Source organism: Betta splendens, chromosome 2 (assembly GCF_900634795.4).
Source record: "Betta splendens chromosome 2, fBetSpl5.4, whole genome shotgun sequence".
NCBI lineage: Eukaryota > Metazoa > Chordata > Actinopteri > Anabantiformes > Osphronemidae > Betta > Betta splendens.
The window spans coordinates 11,961,598-11,984,425 of record NC_040882.2 but is presented as its reverse complement, the minus strand read 5'-3'; the positions used below and the strand labels follow the sequence as shown (position 1 = coordinate 11,984,425).

Here is a 22,828-nt window from a genome sequence, read left to right as displayed (position 1 = left end):
GTTGAATGGAGCCATTTTTAAAGTGTTTACTCAGTTTGAGTTCTACTTTTAACATAGAAGGAAGTTTGACTTCAGCATTCGGTACTTGTGCGTTATCTGTGCAGTGTCACTGCTGATAATATCCCTGAGCAGGACGTTATCAGCCTTGGTGAGAGCTGATGCAGCCACGCCAGAGCACAGGCTCAGCTCATTCGTGCGTTACTGCTGCCTGTTACTCGAGTGGAAGACGGGAAAAGACGAGGCAGGACACGAGAGGGAGAGAACAGGTTTCTTTCTTACAACCTCTAGTGCTTGAAACGTGTTCAGACATTGACTCATTTACTCGTCATACAAACGTGTCGTTGCTTAAAGTTCCATAGTTAAAGGTTTAAACGGAGTAACTGTATAGAAAAAGGCATCGTTATATATAGTGGGTAGAAAAGAGCCTATGACTCAACTGACAAAACAGACATTTTCATTGCAAAGCTTGACGGGTAGAAAACATATTGCTGGATAAGACATAGTGAGGTTAGGTCGGAGGTCACAGACGACACATGCACTGTACGGGAACTGCTTCTAATAGACGAGTATCGTACCGACGTCAGCCCAAGCTCCTCTACTCAGCACAAACAGCTTTAAATACGGATGTGATATGACAGGAAGGATGACAGAGCTGTACACACGATGCACTGATGGATATGATGGCAACACATACAGGTGCATGTAGGAACAGATTCGGTGCTGATGGGAATTAATGAAGTGATGGCTTTGTACCTACAGCATATGAGCATCTGCTGGAAAATGGTAACCCTGGTTCACTATTTGGACAGTTAAGAGTTTTTACCTTTTCCCCTTTTTCTCTGAATCTGAGGTCAATTTAATTCAACTTTTTTGACACTGATCAACAGAACAACCTTCAGGTTAGTTTGTGGGAAAGCGAGCGGAAGACTCTAAAGTCCAGTGCTGCATATCAGGAAAATTGGCCGTGACCAGATGTTTGAAGCTAATCAAGGCCTTTGCCTTAAGGCTAAATACTCGGATCGCTGCCAGAGAAGCATCTACTAAATAGGCTGGAATATTTCTGCAATCAGATGAAAGCAATGACGAGATTCTGGTTGGTTTCCTTTTAAGTTGAAAAAGCCAAATGAAATGTTTGAACTTTCCAGGTGGGTCAAGACTATTTATAGGGGGAGGTGATGTTACGGGTTAAATAGTTTTCAGAGAAATATTTGTACAGCATTAGTTTACAAAGTGCCTCTTCCTGGAATCCCGTTCAGTTTCCTCCTAAAGGAGAACCACTGAGTGATGAAATGATACAGAGTCTCCAGAGATGGTGACTGTAACCTCAGCGTTGGTTTGGGCTGTAGGAACGGCTACTACTGCAGACGTCTATGTAACGTCTGTGGTTAAAGTCTAATGACAGTTGATCATTTTTGTGTTGATGCTAAACAAGCACCTCTACAAACACTGACCCACTATTCATAAGGACCATCAGACTTCACTGTAATGAGACAATTTATGCTTTGACAGGAAAGATGAGGCACAAACGTCACATCAGCGTGGATTTTAATGGCAGCAAACAAAATGGAGAAGTCGACGGTCAGTGTCTTATAATACCTGCAAACTCATCAAACTCTCTTGAGTTTAAGCTCGACCCACAGGAATCAATACTGAGCAAATACTGAGGACCCTGGATCCTGACGGGAAGCGCTCACCTCACATGCCGTGGCTTTAAAAGCAGGACAATAATGATAAAGGGTGAAGGGAATGAGCATGACGTGCCAAGGACAGACTGTGGTTTAACTGCGGACCAGCTCGGACTGCGCCTGTAAAGTCTTTGGATGCGAAACAAAGGGTTGCAGAGATGAGAAAGACGTGACGGCACATTCAGCCGCTGGGTTTCCACGGCACCCAACGTCCAGCAGCTCCACAGGGAAGCTCGCAGGATTGACAAAAGCACGGCTTCAAGTGAGCTTCAGGGAACCACCGACCCTCATGCCATCGAACTATGATGTAAGGCACCTGTTTACAAGTGCGACTGGCCACGCGTCTTTGAAGGAAGTGTCCGACTCATGACTACACATGCATGTGAGTGTGCACGTTAATAAGCACTGACTAGCTGACGGCACAGCACCAGTCTGAGTCACGTTAAATAGGACGACATCAACACTGACAAACAAAAAGGTAAAAATGTGACGATATAAAAAAAGAAGACCTGATTATATGCTTTCTCAAACTTACAAAGTAACAGTCTTTTGGTTTTAACAGAAGTATGTCTTTTTGCATATGAGCAGGATCATAAAAAATGTAGAATAGCAAAAGAATCGACTTCAATCAGATAAATAAAAACTATAAAAGGCCAATTCTCTGTCATTCGGAGAGTGTACTATTACAGACAAACTGTGACTCCTCTACTCTGATAAATAGGGGTTTTCTCCGTGATACAGCAGTACCTGTGACAGTAACTTGATAATATGTTGTATCGCTCCAGACAGTTCATCAATAAATAAGCCGGACAAAGTCATCAGAAGTTCTTGAAGATCTCCAGGTCCTTCTGAGGAACAGGCGGGTCTTTCTTCCAGTCCTCCTCTGGGTAAACATCAAAGTTTGAAGTGTCGCCCTCGTGGGAAACCTTGGGGAGGATGGGAGGCTGTTGGAGACAGTGGAGGATGAAGGTTTTAATAAAGGCTACGGGAAGCCTGTGACCCACTCACCCCTGAACGTGTGTACCGTCTTACCTTGAGCTTTCTCAGAGGAACTGCATCCCAGTCGATGGTCTTGAACCATCGGTGCTTCTTCACGTCATCTGCTCCGTTCTGAAACGCAAGGCAGGACTGTAAGCACAGATGCTACACATGCCCTGTATGATATTATGCTGCTTCTCTGCTTCCTGACATTTAAAAGCAAAACTGATGAGATGCAGTCTCAGGACTAAAGTTAGCAAATATCAGCTGTCAGGCATCAGCATGAAGAAAAACTCGCTGGCATCACCAACTGGTAAAGATGTATTTAACTACTATGAAAAGACTAAAGAGCCCAAAAACAAACAACTGAAGAAAGCTGCAGTAGCACTGACTCCGAGTAGACGTTGAAGCCAAATCAGCTTTAATCAGTTTTATATTGGGAGCTCAGAAAGTAGTCATTTTGTTTCTGTGCCCAAGGAGTGAGCGTGTGGTGCAGTAAACGCTGCCTGAAGGGGCTGTTAGTCCTGCTCAAATACCTCAGTGAACACTCGTCCTTCCTACCATGGTTGGAGTAGTTTTTTGGCCATTCTCCTACTATTAAACAACAAACATCTGGATATTTGAAAAAGAGAAGCTTCAGATTGTTGTAAATGGAAAACTATTAAAAGCTGGAAGAAGCTGGAAAATCAGGGCTGCCAGCATCCTCCCTTAAAAACTAAGCCCAGATCCAACTTTTGATCTTGTTAGAGCTGGTGTGTGAGTCCAAACGTGGAATAAGTGGATCTCACTGATGATATTTGTCTCTTTCTTTCTGTGGATTATCCTCAGCTTCTTTCAGTGGAAGAAAAACATCTCCTCAGACTCTCCAGTGTGTCACTGAGACTTTGAGCGTCTAATTAGAAGAAATCTACATTTAAAAGCCCTTATAATTTGATTAGAATGTGATTAATGAAAGTGTGTTAAGTGGTGGTTTGAGGACTGAATGGGAACTTTAATTAAAAGACAATCAAACGAGGAAACGATAACCAAGTAACAATAATCACATGTAATAAAGTGCTAACTTGCCTTTTAATGCTAACAGTCATGAAACTTTAAATGAATTGTGAGACAGGTCAGGCTAATGAAATAAAAACTCAATTTAAAACACTTTCAAATTTGTGACTCAATTTTCCGAACTCACTTATTAACTCCGGGACTTTTTAGGCTTGTTGATAAGCAATTTAAATGCAAATGAAATGAATATATTTAGAAAAGCTCTTTAAAATGTTTCATTTTATCGTCCGGGTGTAATTAATCGCTCGCTCTCCGAATAGCAGGACAGACAGGACAGGCGGCAGCAGTGTTGTGCTAGTGCGCGGCGGGAATATTGGCAGCATCAAATCAATATCATCTTGTCTGGGATTATGTGGAGTTAATCACTGAGCTTAGTGAAGTATTTGTTTTCCTGAGAGCAGCTCTCAGTCTCCAGTTTCTTTCACTGCTGCTAATTGAAACAGTGCAGGGCTCCAGTTTGGATGGGAGGACACACAGTTCCCACTGATGGGTGATAAAGTGTCAGGCTCCCAGCTAAACGGCACACACCACTTCCCGCTCTGTCATTCTTTGCGGAGATCTACAAAGAGCGGTCTGTCGGGCTCCCGAGGCCAAGTGGAGCACGCGTATTCGTCACTATCGTAACCCTGTCATAATCAGTGAGCAGATTCGTAATGGGCGTGTAGGAAAGGTTTTCATTCCAGACAAATGGCAGCAATCCCATGATAAAGGAGCCTCTGTGCACATGAAGCAGCAGATGGACATCTAACAGTCAGGTCAGCGTGAGGTCAATCAGTTTAGGAGAGAAATGATTGTTGTTTAATTGATTCTTTGATTCTTGTTGAGATATTTAAAGAAGTTTAAAGGCTATAACTAACTAAAACCAAATGTAGCCCATGGCTCTTATAGGACTATATACCTTAGATGTTTGCTGCTAGAGTTTAGACTCTACAGCCATATGTTCCTCCATTTGGATTTTCAGTTATCGGTCCAGTTCATACTTTTCAATTTCTTATTCTGCCAGTATTCATTTCTTGTTCGACTTTCATAATCTAGAGTACTTTTGGTTTACTACACTATGCGCCTGCACAAATAGGCAGAGTAAAGAGTTCATATGTGGCATTGTGGGCTACACGCTGCGTTCAGTCTGAGAGCTGGACTGCAGACAGTACAGTACACTCAGACCTGAAGAAGTCTGCTGTGCATCTGTTCGTCTCCAATCTCAAACAGTTTGCTCACTTGTCATCACGTTGTCCCTTTGTGTTGCCAAATATGTAACTTGTCTCATTGTGTTGAAATGCTGTGGAAAAAGCTGGTAAGAGCGCATTTGAACTGAACTACTGTTCCCAACCCTTCGTTCTCCAAATCACTGTTCTGGCCGCATGAGCTGCAGATGCTGTTATCGCAAGGTCTTTCAGCATTTTTGAACGGTCTTCCATTATGATTTGCGTCTGATATTCTTCTTCTTAGAACATTTAGGCACCATCCTTTTTGTATTGATAAAAGGCAGCTGCTGGTAATTGCTATCAATTTCAAGCAGCTTTAGAATAAATGATTGTACCATTTACCCCAAACGGGAAATGTAAAATAAACTCTCGTCATTATTCTTCGTTCTAGAAATTCAAAGTTGTTAGTTTGTGAACTATTTTCCAATTTCCTCCTATATAATTTTCTAGTTTGTGCTTATAAAGTAGTTTTATAACGAGCTGGTAGTTAATTGCTGTAGCCATGTGTGCTATGTTCCTGTTCCCATCCATATTGTATTTTATTAAACCTTTCTTGGTCATTACCAGCTAAATGGCAAATAATGTTCAGTTAAGAAATCATTAAAAACACATAGAGCCTTTAAAATAGATGTCATTGAGATATTTAGCACCAGCGAATCACTTATTACACATCAATCATCTGTTTATACACATGTAGCCCAAGCTCATTATTAATTCCTCAAGAGTTAAAACCTGTTTTTTTTTTGGATTCCAGAAACACTTCTTTAAGACTTGTATTTTCACAGAACTAAATGAATCTATCCTCCCACCGATCACGTGACGGCCCTGAGCTACGGTTTCCACTTATGTTTATGAGAAAGTAATCCTATAACAACAAATTCAGGTAATAAGGTGGTATGTCTTCCTAATGAGAAAATGCTGTATGCCATAACAACTAGGAAAGCATAACATTATAGAAGGAACTGAGGACAATTAGGTTTTTCCAGGGCTCCAGCAAACCTCAGACTAACAATGCTGCTTTCATTAAGCAGTAACAATATTTAGACATATTACAAATATCAGTGTGTGCTGATGTCTAGTCTTAAAGGGCCTCTAATATGTCCTCATTTATGACTAACTGGAACCATGTGGCGCTTCAGTCACACTATGGAGCCTTCTTTTTGGCTGTGCTGGTCAAAATCTAACCCACTCACCTTCATGTTGCCTAGACGTCTGGCTCGGTCAATGACCAGGAACTTCTTGATGAGATCCCTGGGGGAAAGAGAAACAGTCAGTGACTCCACGGCAGCACAGTTCGTCTCCGAAAGGCGTCCTCGCGCTCCCTCATGAGGAAAAACTGTCAGTACTGTCAGAATGACAAATGTATCATCAGTAGAGGTAAAAGGTGACAGCGCCGGCCATGTGCGTCATGTCCCTTTGACAACTTCTTAATTGAACTTTGCGAGGGATCCAAGTGATGCAGACGTCCAGGGGAGGATGATTCACAGCTGCTGATGAACAGCGAGCCTTCAAAAAAAGCTTCCATATCTCACATCCCACGAGCTGCTGACGTGCTCGTAAATACAGCAGCTGGACGCTGCGAAGTTTCTGAATCCTTCCCGTTCTCAAAGGCAGGCCTTCGCAGTGATATGACACAAGAAATATTTGAATCGCCTCAGCTCCAGGGGGACGCCTGGGTACAGTATTAATGCCTCAGTTGGGGTTTTACAGAGGAGGATTCAGTTGGGATAATGCACAAATAAACAAAAATAAACAGAAGAGCGAGAGAAAGAGAATAAACCTCATAATGTTTAGTTTATTTTGCACTTTACTTGCACTTTACATTAAAATCATAGCTTGATTCAGAGTTTTCAGAATAAAAAAGTCAATACCAGTATCTGCTTTGTTCTTGTGTTCAAACAATTAATTTCCCTGTTGTAACTTCCTCCCTAGTTGTTAGATGCAGTTAGATGTCTGCCCATGTGGAGCCTGGTTCTGCTGGAGGTTTCTGATGTGAAGATGAATCTGTTGGGTTTTCTATAAATGCTGAAGGAATTAAAGGTTTTACTAGATTTGAACCATGTGGTGTTTACCCAATCCAACATCAATTTAAAGTCTGTAACATCCCAACAGGCACATAATTGACCTTCAACTTTGACATTATCTTAATATATATTTTAATATTTTAGCTGTTTTTTTTTTACATTGATGTAGCATTAAAAAAATGTTTAATGCTAGCGTTTAACGCTATAACATTGACAGCAAGACATTAAAATAACATTGCCCCATTCAACTATGACTCAACGTTTAATTGCCTGCTGGTATACAATAGATTTGCCATATTCCTGACTCACCAGTGCTGTGTTCTTCTGGGGGCCCCTGAGGGACCACACAGCTTCACCACCAGAGCAGGACATGGGGGAAGTACTTAAGGTCAGGTCAACGCGGTGTCAACATGTCCATAACAACGTCTTAACTAGCAACAAATTTTATGACTTTTATGGCTGGGGTCATCCTGAGGCTGTTCTCTAGTCAGTCCAATTGCCTGTGCTCAGCAGCTGCTGCTGCTGGAGACACCAGTAATCCTCAGCCAGGCCTTTCACTCCATGATGGATGGGAGTGTGAGACAGGGAACTGTGCTATAGCGATATAAATGTGAGAAATTATTTAAAATCCCTCTGTCTGCTGGACACAAGATAGATAGCTTAACAGTGGGAAGCTGTGGCTTCGTTGGATTATCAGGGGGAGCAGCGCGTCTACCTCCTCTGGGACCGGTGTGTCAGGCTTGAATGAGCGCGTGTGTGTGTGGGTGCATACAAACACACGCTTACAGAGGCACACCCAGGGTGTGCTGAGCCTGTAATCTTACACATTCCTGTGCCCTCCAGCTGGTCTAATGGGCAGTGTGAGCGGTGGCGGGATCGTTTCAAATCAGCTGGGTGTGTCATTAGTGACTCTAGGCTACACCTGAAGCCCCTGTTTACCTCCACACAGCTCATTGACCCCATGGTAACAGGGGATGATGCAGAACTTAGATCCCTTCTACAGCAAGAAAGGTTCCATTAGCTGTTTCAAGTATTGCTGTGCACCTAAACTGTCATGTGATGTTTAGTGTATTGAGATTTCAGGCAATCTCACTGTTGATTCGTTTACAACCTGCCGCCATGGTTAAAAGGAACTTTATTGAAGCGATGGCTGCACAAGGACACAGCCACACTGTTTTGTTTGTGTTATTCAAGCTTGTGCTCGTGTCTGGCGCTTACTTGACATAGAAATCCAGGTGGCGTGGGAATTCCAGTTTTCCGGCCAGGATCTTCTGGTAGATCCCGAATGGATTGTCGTCAAAGAACGGCGGGTGCCTGTGGAGACAGATCCGTAGCGTCATTAAGGTGTCGTTTCTCCACCGTGTTGCCGCAGCCGAGCACACAGCGGTGCGGCGTGGAAACGCCATCAGTGCTCTGCCAAGGCAGCATGATGCAAGCGTCAGGTGAAGCAGGCAATGCGGCGGGGCCGTGGGACATGTAGCTATGCTGACAGCGCGCCGCTCTGGCTGTTCTCTGCGTTTCTCGCACCCACCGGCCTCTCGCTGCTGCGCTGCGCTGAGCGCTTTCCCAGCTCTCTCTCCTCCGGCCTGGGCAAGTCATTACCCGCAAATTACATAATGGGACCGGCCTCTAAACGTGTTGTGCACACAGCAGACAGTCACACCGGTTTGTCACACGCCGTCTGCCTTCCAAGTGAGAAGCTCCAGAGTTTGGAGACTGTGGGATGGGGCGTCTGGGAGCTGGCTGCGCTCTGCAGACTTCACTCGGTATGTCTGAGTGCGACTGTTTTCTTTTAACCAATACTGTCATAGACGGAAAATCTGGGTCATTGTAGCAAAGTGGGGAGAGGATTAGATAAGACTGGTCATTTTATTTAACTGGCTAAACACATACAGTACAATATACAGCAAATGGCCAGAGTGGACATACAGTAGGAAGCTTTACATTAATGCCATTCTTTACAATCCTAATATGTAGGTTTCAGGTAGCAATGCTGCAGCCAACCTTTCACAGACTGAGCTACTTAGGTGAGTGGCGAGGACATTTACTGACCTATCGCAGTATTTAGACAGAAACTCTGTTGCATATTAGGATCTGCAGCAGTTAGTCTTGGCAATAAAAAAAAAAAACATACAGTATAGGTGTCGCGGGCTGGGTGTTCGAGCAATACTCATGCAGCAAAGGACACTTTAACCCGCAGTGGAAAGGAGATCACTTCTGATGAAAGCAAAAACTGTCACGAACTGGAAAAACAACCTATTTCTGACAAAGGGTTTTCTGAAACCACAGGATGCTCAGAGGAGTTGACTGTCATGATGAACTGAGGAAACATGCACTGACACCCTCTGAGTCTACTCTGAGTATCACAGCGGAAGCTTTTCTTTATGGTATAACAATCTGTTTGTATGTTGCTCTGTTCTGTTTTTCTTCTAGCAGCGGGGCCCGAGGATGGAAATGCCATCATTTTATTCTCTCTCTCTCACACACACACATACACACACACACACACACACACACACACACACACACACACACACACACACACACACACACACACACACACACACACACACACACACACACACACACACACACACACACACACACACACACACACACACACACACACACACACACACACACACACACACACACACCACGAGCAGTAAATAACACACAAACACGTCACAATTGTAGAAGAGATGGGGATGACACTGCTTGCTCCTGATGGGACAGAAACAAAGTCATGGGGGTAGAACGGCCTCATATTTTGTCCTGAAAACAGATCAAAGTCTGCTAAAGTCCCACAGCAGCGGCCCTATGAGGAAAACTAGAGCAGCTGTGAGTTGCAGGTGAGGCTTTCATTTTCTACACCGATGCCGATTTTGACTGATCAGTGATGTCTGTATTGTTTTGTTGTGTGTACATTTGCTGTAACATTCATATAACATAGCATCAATTACTTTTTCCTTTCCAACGGATGTATGCAAGTAGAATTGAATAATTTTACATCAAATAAACTGACAGCTATTTGATGTAGAAGTGACTTCTTACATAAAGTGCCTTTTATGTAACAGGGTATATGTCTAAAAGTGTTTTAATACAGACATCATAGCACATAATGAGCATATTCATACCGCTAGAATTAGAGCACAAGCTCCAACATCCCCAGGAGCTTTCAGTCAGAGCCATAATCGTGAATAGTAAGAAAGAAAAGAATATCCATTATAAAACGTCTGTACCTGCATGCAATGACATCAGCCGGTTCCAGAGAAACGTTTACACTTATATTCTGGTTTCATGCTTTTGTGAGACCTTAGGATTGAGCTGATGCATTGAATGATGTGTGTCCTGTGACCAAACCACTTTGGCTTTGTGGGTGACATGCTGCTGTAACAGGATAAAGAGTTTCTCCTTTAGGATATGTGTCTCTAATCATAACACCTCCCTCAATCAAGGTGGACAAGGACCAGCCGGTGATAAAGGAGTCAATACAGACAACTGTCCAGGCTTTGACTTATTTCATTGTGTATTAAAATCCTTTTTTTGTTATTTAACATGAAAGACAGTCTCAGGTCTATTTAATCTACCATGCAGTATGTTTCTTCACTGAGGCAGGTCTGTTTCTCAGAGGTAGAGATGAATATATGACTGTAATACAGCTTGGCCCCAGAGGTAGAACAACAGAGAGAAGATCCATTCTTTTTCCTCTACTCTCGCCAGGCTCCCTCCCCTGAGACTTCACGCAATGTTTTTTCAACTTGTGCTTCACCCCAGAGGAGGAAGATCTACCACTGCTGACTTTTCAGAAGCAGCTGTTACATTCTTGGATGAGGGCCTCTGACGATCAGCTGCACGCTGCTTCATAGTGAAGAGGCCTCTTTGTCTGAAGGGTCCTACAGTAGCAGCGCCCTCTCTGGACACTGATGTGCTGAGGGCAGCACAGCATCCAGTCAAGCCTTCAAAGCCTGTCCTGATAAATGACGGTAAAAGGTCACATTCTTTCTCCAAATTCAAAGGCATGCAGCTTTTCCAATGAGGGCATAAAAAAGATGGATGTGAGGATGAGTGTAGGCCGGACTCATGCATGATTGACCTTTCATTTAGGGGTAAAAGTAATAAAGAGTGACCAACGATTGTAAACTCATACGTAGGGGGACATTTTATTAGTCAATAAATACCTGACTACCTACTTCAACCTATTCTAGCTAGTTCATCCTGTGAGGAACTGGACTGGACGCGGATATCTCACACCTGGACAAACAAAGAAAAATACAGCTAGAAGGCTGAAGGTAATTCGCTGCTTAAATGAATTAACAGCTGCAATACCAGGTCTCATCTGGTCTGTCGCTGAAAGAAACAAAGACTCAATCAATGTTAAAGTCAACCTCTACCCTGGCAACAAAGGCACAGACACAATTATTCATGGCAGATGACTGAGAACATTAGAATAAACCAAAGTGCTTTCTAAACGGATCAACGTCATTGTTCTTCATCTGCAACAATGATCCTCATTCACAGATTAATTTGTCGCAGCTCTTCAGTGCTCAATAAGCACACAATAAATAGATTTCCCACACCAAGACAATAAAAGCACCACAATTAATAGAATAATTCCTCATATCTCGTTTCATATCCCTTCCTCAACGCTCTGGTGCACTCTCACACAGTGACGTTTTGTTGATTGTAGGTGTATAATACGTAATGTTAAACCTGTGTTTAATTACCATTAGCTTTGTTCCAGTCCTGTGAAGAGACGTGTTTACTGCAGTTATAAGTATATCAGCTCACCTTAATGGTCAAACAGGATAAATCATGATCCGAGTTCTCTCAGCTGCTCTGCTGGAGGAGAGCGCCCCCCAGTGGGCCTTGTGGAATAAAGGGTGTATTGTGGGGTGTGCACAGTCACTACAGCACTTACCCAGCCAGCATTTCAAAGATGAGGATGCCCAGAGCCCACCAGTCGACCGCTCGGCCATGGCCTTTGCTCTGGATGACTTCAGGGGCCAGGTACTCTGGAGTGCCGCACAGGGTCCAGGTCCTAAATAGACAGAAGAACCACAACAAATAGTTATAGCAGACTATCTGGTGAAAACTGTTTCATTTCCTACAGTATTTTATTCTAATTTCTATGAGGCCTGCAGCAAACCAGACTGTAAAAAAAGTCTGCACCCGGAGCTTGTTTTGTTAACAAATCTGTGTTTTTAGAATTTAAACAGTTTACGCATCAGATACTTCCTACAGACTTTAACCCTAAGTAGCGGCAGAACCCCACCCAGTAGCTCATAATGACAGGGTTAATGCAGCCTATTTAATATACATCAGAAATGGATGCTCACACCATCCCACCACATTAGTCGGTCAGTGTTTGGCAGGTGATAAACGATAGCCTCGGCTCATTGTGTGTAAGTAGAGAGACCGTCTGCACCGGGAAAGACAACACCCATAGGTAAATTGATCTCCCTTGCCATCTGACCCGGCTCGGTCATCTGCTGTAGTACTATAGAGTACGGGACCTCTGTCAGGATACGGCACGTATGGGTCTGTGACTGTCTGCTGCTATTGACTGCGAAGTCACAGGACGAACGCTCATTGAGGGCCGGAGTCCAGACATTCAAGGTATAGACAACAAGTTGAAGGTTGCCCAGTGAGTGTGGACAATAGGAGGAAGTCTGATGCTGATTATTTTCTCAGCCTCGGTGTCGCTGACAGAGCAGCTGATTGACACTCTGTGCATGTGTAACAAACATGCACAGAGTGCTCCCTCTGAAAGCCACTTGTCCTCTGATGAAGAGCACTCGGCCCGGCGCCAGCCTTTCATCGTCTGTCACCAATATCACCTGGGTAATGACCTCTTTTGGACAGTTACCATGGCGACAGTAATTTGTATGGAAATGATGTTGGCCCCGGTGGAGGATGAGGAGGCAAATTATGTTGGGGGAATAAAGCCCGGATGCTGGACGGGCAGCGGAATGGCCACAGAGGAAATAAGACGTGGTTCTGCTCCTCACTGCAGCGTGTCATTAGACAGGACCTGGTGCTCAAAAGGCGCCGATGACAGTGTCTGCCAGAAGGGGGCACTGTGGCAGCATGCGGAGCACTGAGGCTGTGACGATGCTCCATCATGTCCTGAACATGAAAAGTACAAGAGAGCTACTGGCAGTAAGGCAGTTGTCTCGCGAATGCAGGCAATTGTGCTGCCCTCCATTTATGTAAGTGGGTCACTTGCACATCAGAGAGGTATCTACTCCCCATCTGTTTTGCTCGCCCAGTCTGGGAAAATGTAATCTTAGTCCATTATGTTTACATGTCAGCGGGGGTCACCACCGCGCTGGATGAAACGCTGCAGCAGTGAGGCTGCAGTGCACACACACAGACTTCCCCCTCAGAGCTTCTTTTCTATTCTGCCAAGGTCGCCAGGAGGCCGATTTAATTCGGACTAAACGGCATCGGCCGGGGGACGTTTGTCCTTCAGAGGTGCTGCCACGGGTCTCTGGAGTTTGGAAGATCCCCTGAACTTCCCAGAGGACAATATCACAGTGACCACGCAGTCAGGACGCGAGCAGGGCGAATGACTGTCACTCATCCACTGTCAAACACAGCAGCCACTTTCACGCCTCGTCCTTAAATATTACTTAGAGGAAAAAGTATAACTTATAGGAAAAAGAAGCTGAATTCAAATGATTCCGTTGTCTCTTGAGAATTAAATCAGGTGCTTACTTTAAGATTTGTAATCTGAATGCTAAACTAAACCTGCTTGAGCAAATCTATGGAGCAAGAGCTACAATTATTGAAGAAAAAGTTAAAATGTAGAAGCTACTGCTCATTGACTTATTTTAAATGGAGATTCTGAGATATTTAAAAAATGGTTAAACTTAGGATGTGCTCAAGTGCTTTTAATGGACAGTGGTAATGACTATCATCTTTTAAAGATTAATGAGTGTTTTAAACATGCAGAGAAAACAGGTGAATCAAAGGTCTCAGTTTGGATATGAAGTCTCAGAACCATTAAACTATCTGTTCCCAGACTCATCAATGCAGACTTGGTGTTTTGGTGGATGTTGTAACTTTTCCTCAGACCTGGTTGGTATTACATCATCTTTAGGCTGCAGAAAATACAATTATCATTTGAAACGTGTATTTGCCGTTTTGTCAGCTTGTCTCTGCTTGATTTTGTTTGAAGATCTAAAACAGTTCAGTTTGAGATACACACAGAAACAAAATAAAATAAAATGAAACCAGGAGGGGATTGAACCTTTTTTTACAGGACTGTAGATTATAGGAAAGTCAAAAAATAACAAGGTGTCGGGTAGTAGAACAACATTTTTACGTCTTTCTTATCGTCTTTCTAAATCTCCTGACATCCAGGTTAGAAACTGCTGATCAGTGGAAGAAACATTGCATTGCTGATTTCAACTATACAGACCAGCACTATGTGACCCAATCTGCCATCAATTTTTCAAAAGACTTCTTAAAAAATAAATTCTACAACCATTGTTGCAGAGAAGAAGAAGGCAGTGAAGGCTTTTTGTAAAACTGGGAGAGAGGCTTTATACAGGAGGAAGAAAGGCCCAATCTCCTAAAGTGAAACCAGCACCAGGTGCCCCAAACCAATCCAAAGTGTAGAAGTGAGTGAGAATGAATCCTCCAGGACATGATGACCTCCACACTTTCTTTCTTTTGTTCAATTCCAAGTTTAATCAGGAGTTTTCCACTGACAGTAGCTAAAGCTAAGTGTAGCTTGCAAAGTGGAGCCTGTGTGGGATGAGCTCAGGCGTATAAGTGAGTGAGGCAACATCTGGTCTGTCACAGACTTTCTACTGTCAATCAATCAGCCATCAAACGGCACAAAGTGAGAGTGATGAGCGAAGTTTCCCCCGACTGACAGTCAGCGGCAGCTTCACACGCCGAGGGAGCGGCGCTGTCCTTCGACAGCAACGCGCGCCAGCCTATGATTTGAAGTTGGAGGCAGATCCGCTTAGAACCTCGGCTTCGCTACAGCAGCACTGGCGTTTTGCCCATTTAACCCGTTCCCCTTCAGTATGAAGACTACAGTATGTGACAACAGGAGAGTTAAAAGACAGCGAGTTTGGTGCTGGTGTGGGTTAAATAGAAGAAGGCTTCAGTAGTGTTTACACCATCCTCACATCTCACCTTCACAGTCACTTATAACTGTTCCAAGGCATTCACACAGCATGAGTCTCCCCATAAACGACTATGCAATTGCTGTTGTCAAAACAGATACGGATATTGTTTCTTCTACCTGTCAGAGAGCTTCTTGGCGAAGCCGAAGTCGGTCAAGCGAATGTGTCCTTCCCCGTCCAGCAGGATGTTCTCAGGTTTCAGGTCGCGGTACACGATATCTTTGGAGTGGAGGTACTCGATGGCGCATACGATTTCAGAGGTATAGAAGAGGCCCGTGGCGTTGCTGAAGCGCCCGCGGCTGCGCAGGTAGCTGAACAGCTCGCCGCCCGGCACGTAGTCCATCAGCATGTAGAGGAAGCGCTCGTCGTGGTGCGTCCAGAACCTGGGAACCGCCACACAGAACACAAAAGGTGGAATAATGCGCCGCTGTTTTAGAAAATGGCCCTGAGTGATTTTGCCTTTTGGTCCACATTAGCCCTGCGTGTCCACTGAAGGGTAGGAGTGTTAAACGAACTGCCTGACGAGCTGAGGAAATCAGATAAAATCAGGGGCTGTATCAGTCTCCGACTATTTTATCCCCCAGTGCGGTGGGGAGCAGCGTGCAACATCTATTTCAGCTGCAAGGGCCCTTCAGAGGAATAAAAACAAGAGAGCACTGTCACTGATGAAGATGGAGGAGGCTCCAGTGTTTTCCATAAGTGCTGGCTGCTGGCCACAAAGACGATTACTGACTCTTCCCTACACTGCTGTTTTATCTCTGCACTTTTACTGTCGCTTCTCCAAAGCTACACTTACCTGGAGCTGCCATCACTGTTATTCCCAAATAAACAGTGTGGTCAGTCAAACACGTCAGGGTCACCATTCTTTATTGCACAGTAATAGTGAGTTTGTCCTGCCGACATCATCTTCCTCCGTTTATGACCAAACGCCTCTCATTATGCTGTGCATGGGGAGCTCATAGCGACGAGGCCTTGGTGTCGTAACCTAACATCACATCGTACGGTGCTGGTTAACGCTGCGCTGTTCACTGGAGCTCTTTTGTAACCAGGAATGACCTGATTAGATTTGGGTTAAAACGAGCTGCTGACAAACCGCCACAATCCGCTCAAGCCGCACGAGACTCTTATATTCAACCGCTACTTTGGTAAATACTTTCTTTGCTTAGGAACAAGTAGAGAGCATTTAGAAACTCATTCTCAGATGAGTTTTATTAAAAGTTTACAAGGGTTTTAAACTAAAATTGGGGGATTCAGGAGGAGATTTGCAAAATGAAGCCTTTTATTTCATCTATTAAGGTTTAGAGACTCGTTCTGCTTCTGCCTTCACTCATTCTAACTTTCTGTGTTCAGTCCCATTCATCTGATGTCCCCCTCACCTGATCCCACCCTTCTCATCGGCCCCTAGAGCACAGATGCTAGTTCTTCTACATGAACCAGGCCAAGTTGTGAGAAAAAAAAAAAGCTTTTTAAGTTGCTGCTTCATTTCAGCAGATCTGCTTTTGGCAGCGCTGTTTCCTTGTTTTCGGTCTTTCGCCTGCTCCCATTGTTCAGTTTGTTTCCTGTGTTGTTCTATTATGGAATCAGAACAGTACAGGGGTTTATTTTATTATGTATCATATCCATGAATTATGTAACCCTCATGATTTATGCACGTTCTGCGTTACTACCTTCTAACCAGCCTGCTGCCTGCTGGAAGCTACTGCAGGCTGTTTGTAAAAATGCATTTTGGATTGTGAGCAAATGCCAATTGTGCCATTCTTCTATGAAACGTGGCAAGTCTGTACTAATGGGAATATTAATCATTTACACATGTATCCAGTAGTAGAGAAAATGATCTTTTTCCTGCGCTTCTCTTCCTGTTCCTGCCCCAGATTCAAACCAAGCCAAGGGAAAACTGCAAGTCGGCAAACTGGTTCACTAATTTGGACCGAGGCGAACGAACGAGCAGTAAGTTTGAAAACTCCCATGATGCGTTTAAATGTTTGTGAACTGCTCTCAGATGGCGAGAGCTGGGCTTTAGCGGTATGTGCTTTAGGAGCCCAGCACCTGGGGCTGGGTTGGTGCTGCGGTGGCTCTTAAGCACAACATTGCATCAGGCCTGCAAACTTTAAACTGCCTCGTTAGAAAAGTTCTGCCGGCAGATTGTTACCCCCCCCTTCCACCCACAGTGTTTTGGGGAAAGACCGCAGAGCGAACTCACAGCCGGATGAGGAAGGGGTGGTTGACCTCTGTCAGAACCTCCTTCTCGTTGTGGACATGCTGCTCCTGCTTCAGTCTGATCACGTCTGGGATCCTCATCTGCTTTAGGGCGTAGAAGGCTCGGCTCTGCTTGTCCTTGACCAGGAAGACTCGGCCAAAGGTCCCGGTGCCTGAGGCAGGGCAGAGAGAGGGGCGGGGGGGGGGGGAGAATGTGAGGGTTAACCACGAGCTAGGGATCCAGAGCAGGCAGGCAAACTAGACAAAGACAAATAGGCTCCTATTTGTCAATGTATTAGGCAACGTTCAAGCATCAATACACAGTGCCGCAGCTCAAACCTAAACATGTGTCATCGCCATCAGCCACGAGCCACGTTGAAGGCTTCGCACAGTGCAACTTAAAAGACACATTTAAATTTAGACAGGAGGTAACCTTTCACCAGAGACACTGTCTGTCAGGATCAGGTGATGAAACGAGCCGAGCTGAGACATGCCCCGGCGCCGTTGACAGTTGAAGACACCTGATGACATCATGTTAGATACTGTATGAGATATGAAGCATGTCGGAGCATAAGTTGTACCAAGTTGTGTCAGCTATGCATTAATCAACCTTTCGTCGCGTGCAGTTTGATCGGAGTTAAATACACACAAGTGGCACAGGTGCTCCTGGCATTCTGTTCTGGCAGGTTCACTGGTGATGCTGTGGACGGCCACTACGAGGCCACACAGCTGTGACCTCCCCGGCTTTATCTCAGGAAGCAGCTCCGTGACCTCGCATCCACAGTAGCTGTGGCTGCAGTAAGTTTACACTGAACTCTGATCTGTATCCACTGGATGAACTAATAGCAACAACCACTGCATGAGGCTGCAGTGTCTTCAAACAGAAATCCAATGCTAACCTATAAATCTAACAGATCTACAATATAAACAGGTTCCTTTTGATCTTGGCATCAAGTATAAAGTCGACTTGTTTTTCTGCTTGTTCTTAAACTTCACACTAAATCTGGCAAAGACACACCTGCTGTCACTTCCTGGTACAGTACCTGCTGCAATACTCTCTGATCCCTCACTAAGACATACCTAAGACGAACTCAATGTTGTTTTACCGTCAGAGCCAATTCAAATAATAGAATTAAGAGTTAGCTAGAGTTCATCTGGACTGTTTTGCATTTAAGCCAAAATTACAGTACCTTGACTCTGTTTTGAAGCTATAGTCAGTTTTGCATGTCACAGGTGTGGATGTCTTAAGCGTTGAATGGTTATTGAATTTCAGGCATTTAACATGAGCAAAAGCCAAATAGCAGTAGACAAGTAGATTGAAAAACATTTAAGTTCAACAACAGCAAAAAAAAGGAAGGAAGCAGCAAAGAAGCAGTCGTAGCTTTTGGAGACACTGTCGGGTTTCTAACCTCTATCTGTCTGAATAACAGTGTGCTACACCGGTGTTACATTACTGAGTGAACAGCCCCTCCACTGCACAAAGCCTGCATTGTGTGTCTGCAGGAGACATCCATAATGTGAGGAGGAAAAACAAGATGAGCTACTCTCACCAAACAACTGATGCGACGGTGTAAATCACAGAGCTGCTTCCCTGGTATTTCCTGATTCAAAGCTGTCATCAGAAACCCAGCGGGGACAAAGCCAAGACAGGGACAGCCTGGAAACTGGGTCGGTCCCGACTACACTCCCTTCCACCTGTTTGGGAGAACGACCGCGTGGCACGCAACTCCTGAAGTTCCTGTTGTTCTAACAGGATGCAACTTTTATGAGCAACAACACTCAAAAGAAGCCGCATTAACAGATCTCCTATCGCAGTTAAGATGGAGCCGGCGCTGATGAGCTCATGCGCTGCGACAGGAGCGCAGTCGGCCTCGCCTCGCAGTGACACTCTGCAGGTCATGTAAGCTGGCAGAGTTGCCTCATGAATGCAGTGACAATTAAACACCAGAGGGCAGATATAAGAGCTTTAGCTGATTTGTTTCAGGCAGCAAATCCCCGTCATCAGACAAAATGGCCGGGCAGATTGGATTTTTATGCAGGGCTCATAAGCTTGGAGCTCTCTCCCACCAGGACAGAATGCACCGTCTCCTCCCGCACCACTTCGCTGACACACATTCCGCTCAGGCTCCGCCGCTCGCATGTAGCTTAGCGCATATTACTGAGCCCCACGTCTTTCATCAGGTGCACAGCATAACACCATAAATCAGAGCATAAAGCCGCTTGAAAATGCGTGTAATGGAAGCTTTGAAGGATGAAGTGTCAGCTCTGTGGTGTTGTTGGCACCGCTATGATCAATCTGCAGCAGCGGGGCAACACTGCAGCACTGTTCTTCATTTAGACGAACACCTGCACAGGTGTAGCCTGAGGTCCGTGTTCCTCGTGCTGAGATCGGGCTTTTTCTGTCCTGGATTTATTATTCATTGCCTGACTTTTTAAACTCAAACGGCCTGAACCTGACATAAAGAGCTCTGTCACCGCGAGAGGCCCGACCACATTTTTCCTTCCCACAGACTCAACATTTCCTTGTAACTGTCCAATACAAACTAAGCACATTATGCGACTCTAAAGAAATCAATGAAACTATAAACATGTATAACATTTAAAGCTCTGCTCCACCAACAGACTGCTCACAGTCCCGGCTTATAACTAATGGTGATGGGCTCTAGTTTATCCAACCTTCTTCCCTCCCTGTTGAATTTGTTAAAACCCACATAACAGCTTTCTATTCAAAACAAATCTTTATTTAGAGGTGACTGGTGTTATTCTCTAAGTTTAATAGCCTTATAAATCTCAATTGTTACGCAGATGACACCAAGCTGTTTTTATCCATCTTAGCAGCCCATACTCAACCACCAGGCCTGAATATGCCGATGTCTAAAGACAGACAACGTGGCCATTTCCTGCCTCAGCTGAGGTATTATCTCCGCAAAGGTTTAAAGCAAATAAGATCATCTTCACCTACACACACACACACACACACACACACACACACACACACACACACACACACACACACACACACACACACACACACACACACACACACACACACACACACACACACACACACACACACACACACACACACACACACACACACACACACACACACGCCTCTGTATCACTGTGAATGCACATTTCACCTGCATGTTGCTTAATATTAACACCATTATTCACACATTCATTATAAATTCCTTCTGGAAAATGGCCCAGCAATCAGTCTGTGCAGCCAAGTACACAGTCTAAAACTGATAGTGTGAATATAAACCAAGCTTATGAAACCGCTACCGAGGACCGACGCTCTATTAGAACCAAACAGACCCTTGATAGTAGGTCAGACTTCCTTGAGTTTTGTCCAGTGAGCCCACATTAATTGACACTGGTGCTTTTGATCGGCTCATCGGAGGCTTATTCAGTGAACTCAATGCCCACTGATCAGTTTCTGCCTCATTTTCCATGTCACAGTTCTTGTGTTTCCAAATCCTCCACTGTCCTGGTTTGGTCTAAACAAAAACAGCACCGGTCTTGGACCTTGTACCCGACATCTGGCCAGAAATACAGCCACTCGAACGGCACACGTGTTGGAATGTTATTAAAGAGTGTCAAAAATAGTTCAAATAACTGGTTCCAGTGCACACACAGGAAGGCTCTGATTACTACATTACAGATGTCCTTTTGAGTGCAGATGTTAGTTCACTCGCATTTTTCATTCTTTGCACAGTTTGGCTGTTTGCCATAAATCCTGATGACACCACCAGAAACACAAAACACCAGCTCACTCCCAAAGAATATTACACACATAATAATCAAATTATCGAAATACACCAAGTTTCTTTTTACACAGAGAGTGTTTTCCTTTGAGTCATACATGGTTGTTCCTGTGTGAGCCCATGACGCAAGTGTGACTCAGACGTTTATCATGCAGACAAGATGTACAAACTTATTCCCAGAAGGGCAAGTTGTTACCTGCAAGGTGAGCTCCTCCGCACAGCGCGTCACTAACTGCCCGGGGTTCATGCGTCTGAGCAGTCGATCATGTGGTAGATTTATTAGGTAATTAGGTCAATGACTAACTTTTGGAGCACCAAATACGACAAAACTCACTATGTCTCTTTGTGCCCTACATTTTTTTTTGCATCATGACACAGAACATGCAGTTCTGCATTCAACGCCAGCAGAACAGAATCAGCCAGGAGCACTGTTTACTGTACATGCACACACTGTGAAAGAAGGACACAGTAAATAAACTGTCAAACTTTAAGGAGGTCAGCTGGAACTCTGTGACCTATCGATGAGCAATTGTCTCCTTGTAGTGTCAGTGCAGAGAAGCTATTGACACGGTGACGATCGATTGTCATGTTCCTGTCAATAGCAATAAATAGGAAGCAAATGCTCAGAGGTGAAATTCTGATTCAGAACTTCTGGACTAAACTTTATCATGACTGAATGAGAGCATGTCTACACTTTTGTCAGTTTTCAATTCAATGAAAAATGTACTAACACTGTAGATTTCAGTTCATACTATCAGGCTGTGCTTTAATTGTTGACTTTTAATTGAAGATTTGCCTGTTATTTACTAAATGAACTGAATTTACAATGTTGTTTTTTTCATCCAAAGACTCCTCCTTTCAGAGAATCTAATATATTTGGACAAATAATTGTTATCGTTACATTAACTTGAATGTCCTGGTTACAGTCCAGGACCACGGAACCAACAGACATCCGATGTTGGATCATCTTACAGCTGAGCTTGTGTTCAGTTCTGCGGAAAGTACCTGCAGATGGATTACCACCCCATTCACAGAACACTTATAACCTACTTCACTGGTTTGTCTGACTGTGCGGAAGCTTGGAACTACTTTAGAACCACAGTCCAGTTCTGGAGCTGTTCGGGTTCCTGTAACTCACCCACTGTGGCCACGGTCTCCAGGTCGTCCAGACAGTAAATCCGCTTATTGGGCGCCGCTTCCCCGACCTGACTGGTGCCATTACTTTTACTTTCCTTCAGGGAGTTCGGCTCCCCGTTGACTCCGACCTTCGCTTTGGAAGACGCCATGTCCTGTTATCGGGACCCGCTGACTATTTGGGTTTACAGACCTCCAGCGGGACGGATACAGGCATTTCTGGACGGAGCCGGTTCTCGGTCCGTCAGCTGACTCAGCGAAGGGCGGACATCTGGGACCGGAGCGGAGTGAGCTGGACCGGGTTACTGTTACAAGTTCCGAGGACTAGCAGATAAGAGGAACCAGAAGCAGCGAGAGGAGGGAGACAAAGAGGCTGGAGACAGGTGCTGAGGCACGTAGCGTTAGCGGCTAACGAGCCATGACGAGCTAACAGGACACTGCGGTCAAGTGAGCCGTCGTTCGTTCATCCGTCGTTCAGCCAGCCGCGCTTCAGAAACGTCTTGCGCCCGTATTACACGCTTTACAGCAGAGCACAAAACACGCTCGTCGCGACTTCCTCTTTTCATAGCGACACGTCTGGTCTGTTCAAAATATTGAAAAATACGAAACAAAATATTGCATATATAGAAAAACTGTCGC

General features: G+C 44.6%; 1 protein-coding gene across 1 annotated transcript; it reads right to left on the bottom strand.

Moving 5' to 3' along the window:
- Window positions 1-1,528: 1,528 nt before the first annotated feature.
- prkx (protein kinase X-linked) lies at window positions 1,529-22,619 on the bottom strand. Its single transcript, XM_029136229.3, has 8 exons — window positions 22,194-22,619; window positions 17,290-17,458; window positions 15,209-15,472; window positions 11,867-11,986; window positions 8,164-8,259; window positions 6,115-6,172; window positions 2,718-2,795; window positions 1,529-2,629 (listed from the first exon to the last, which is right to left on the bottom strand). Exons 1-8 carry the CDS (start codon window positions 22,339-22,341, stop codon window positions 2,504-2,506), a joined length of 1,059 nt encoding a protein of 352 aa, XP_028992062.1. The 5' UTR covers window positions 22,342-22,619; the 3' UTR covers window positions 1,529-2,503.
- Between the last annotated feature and the right edge of the window lie 209 nt (window positions 22,620-22,828).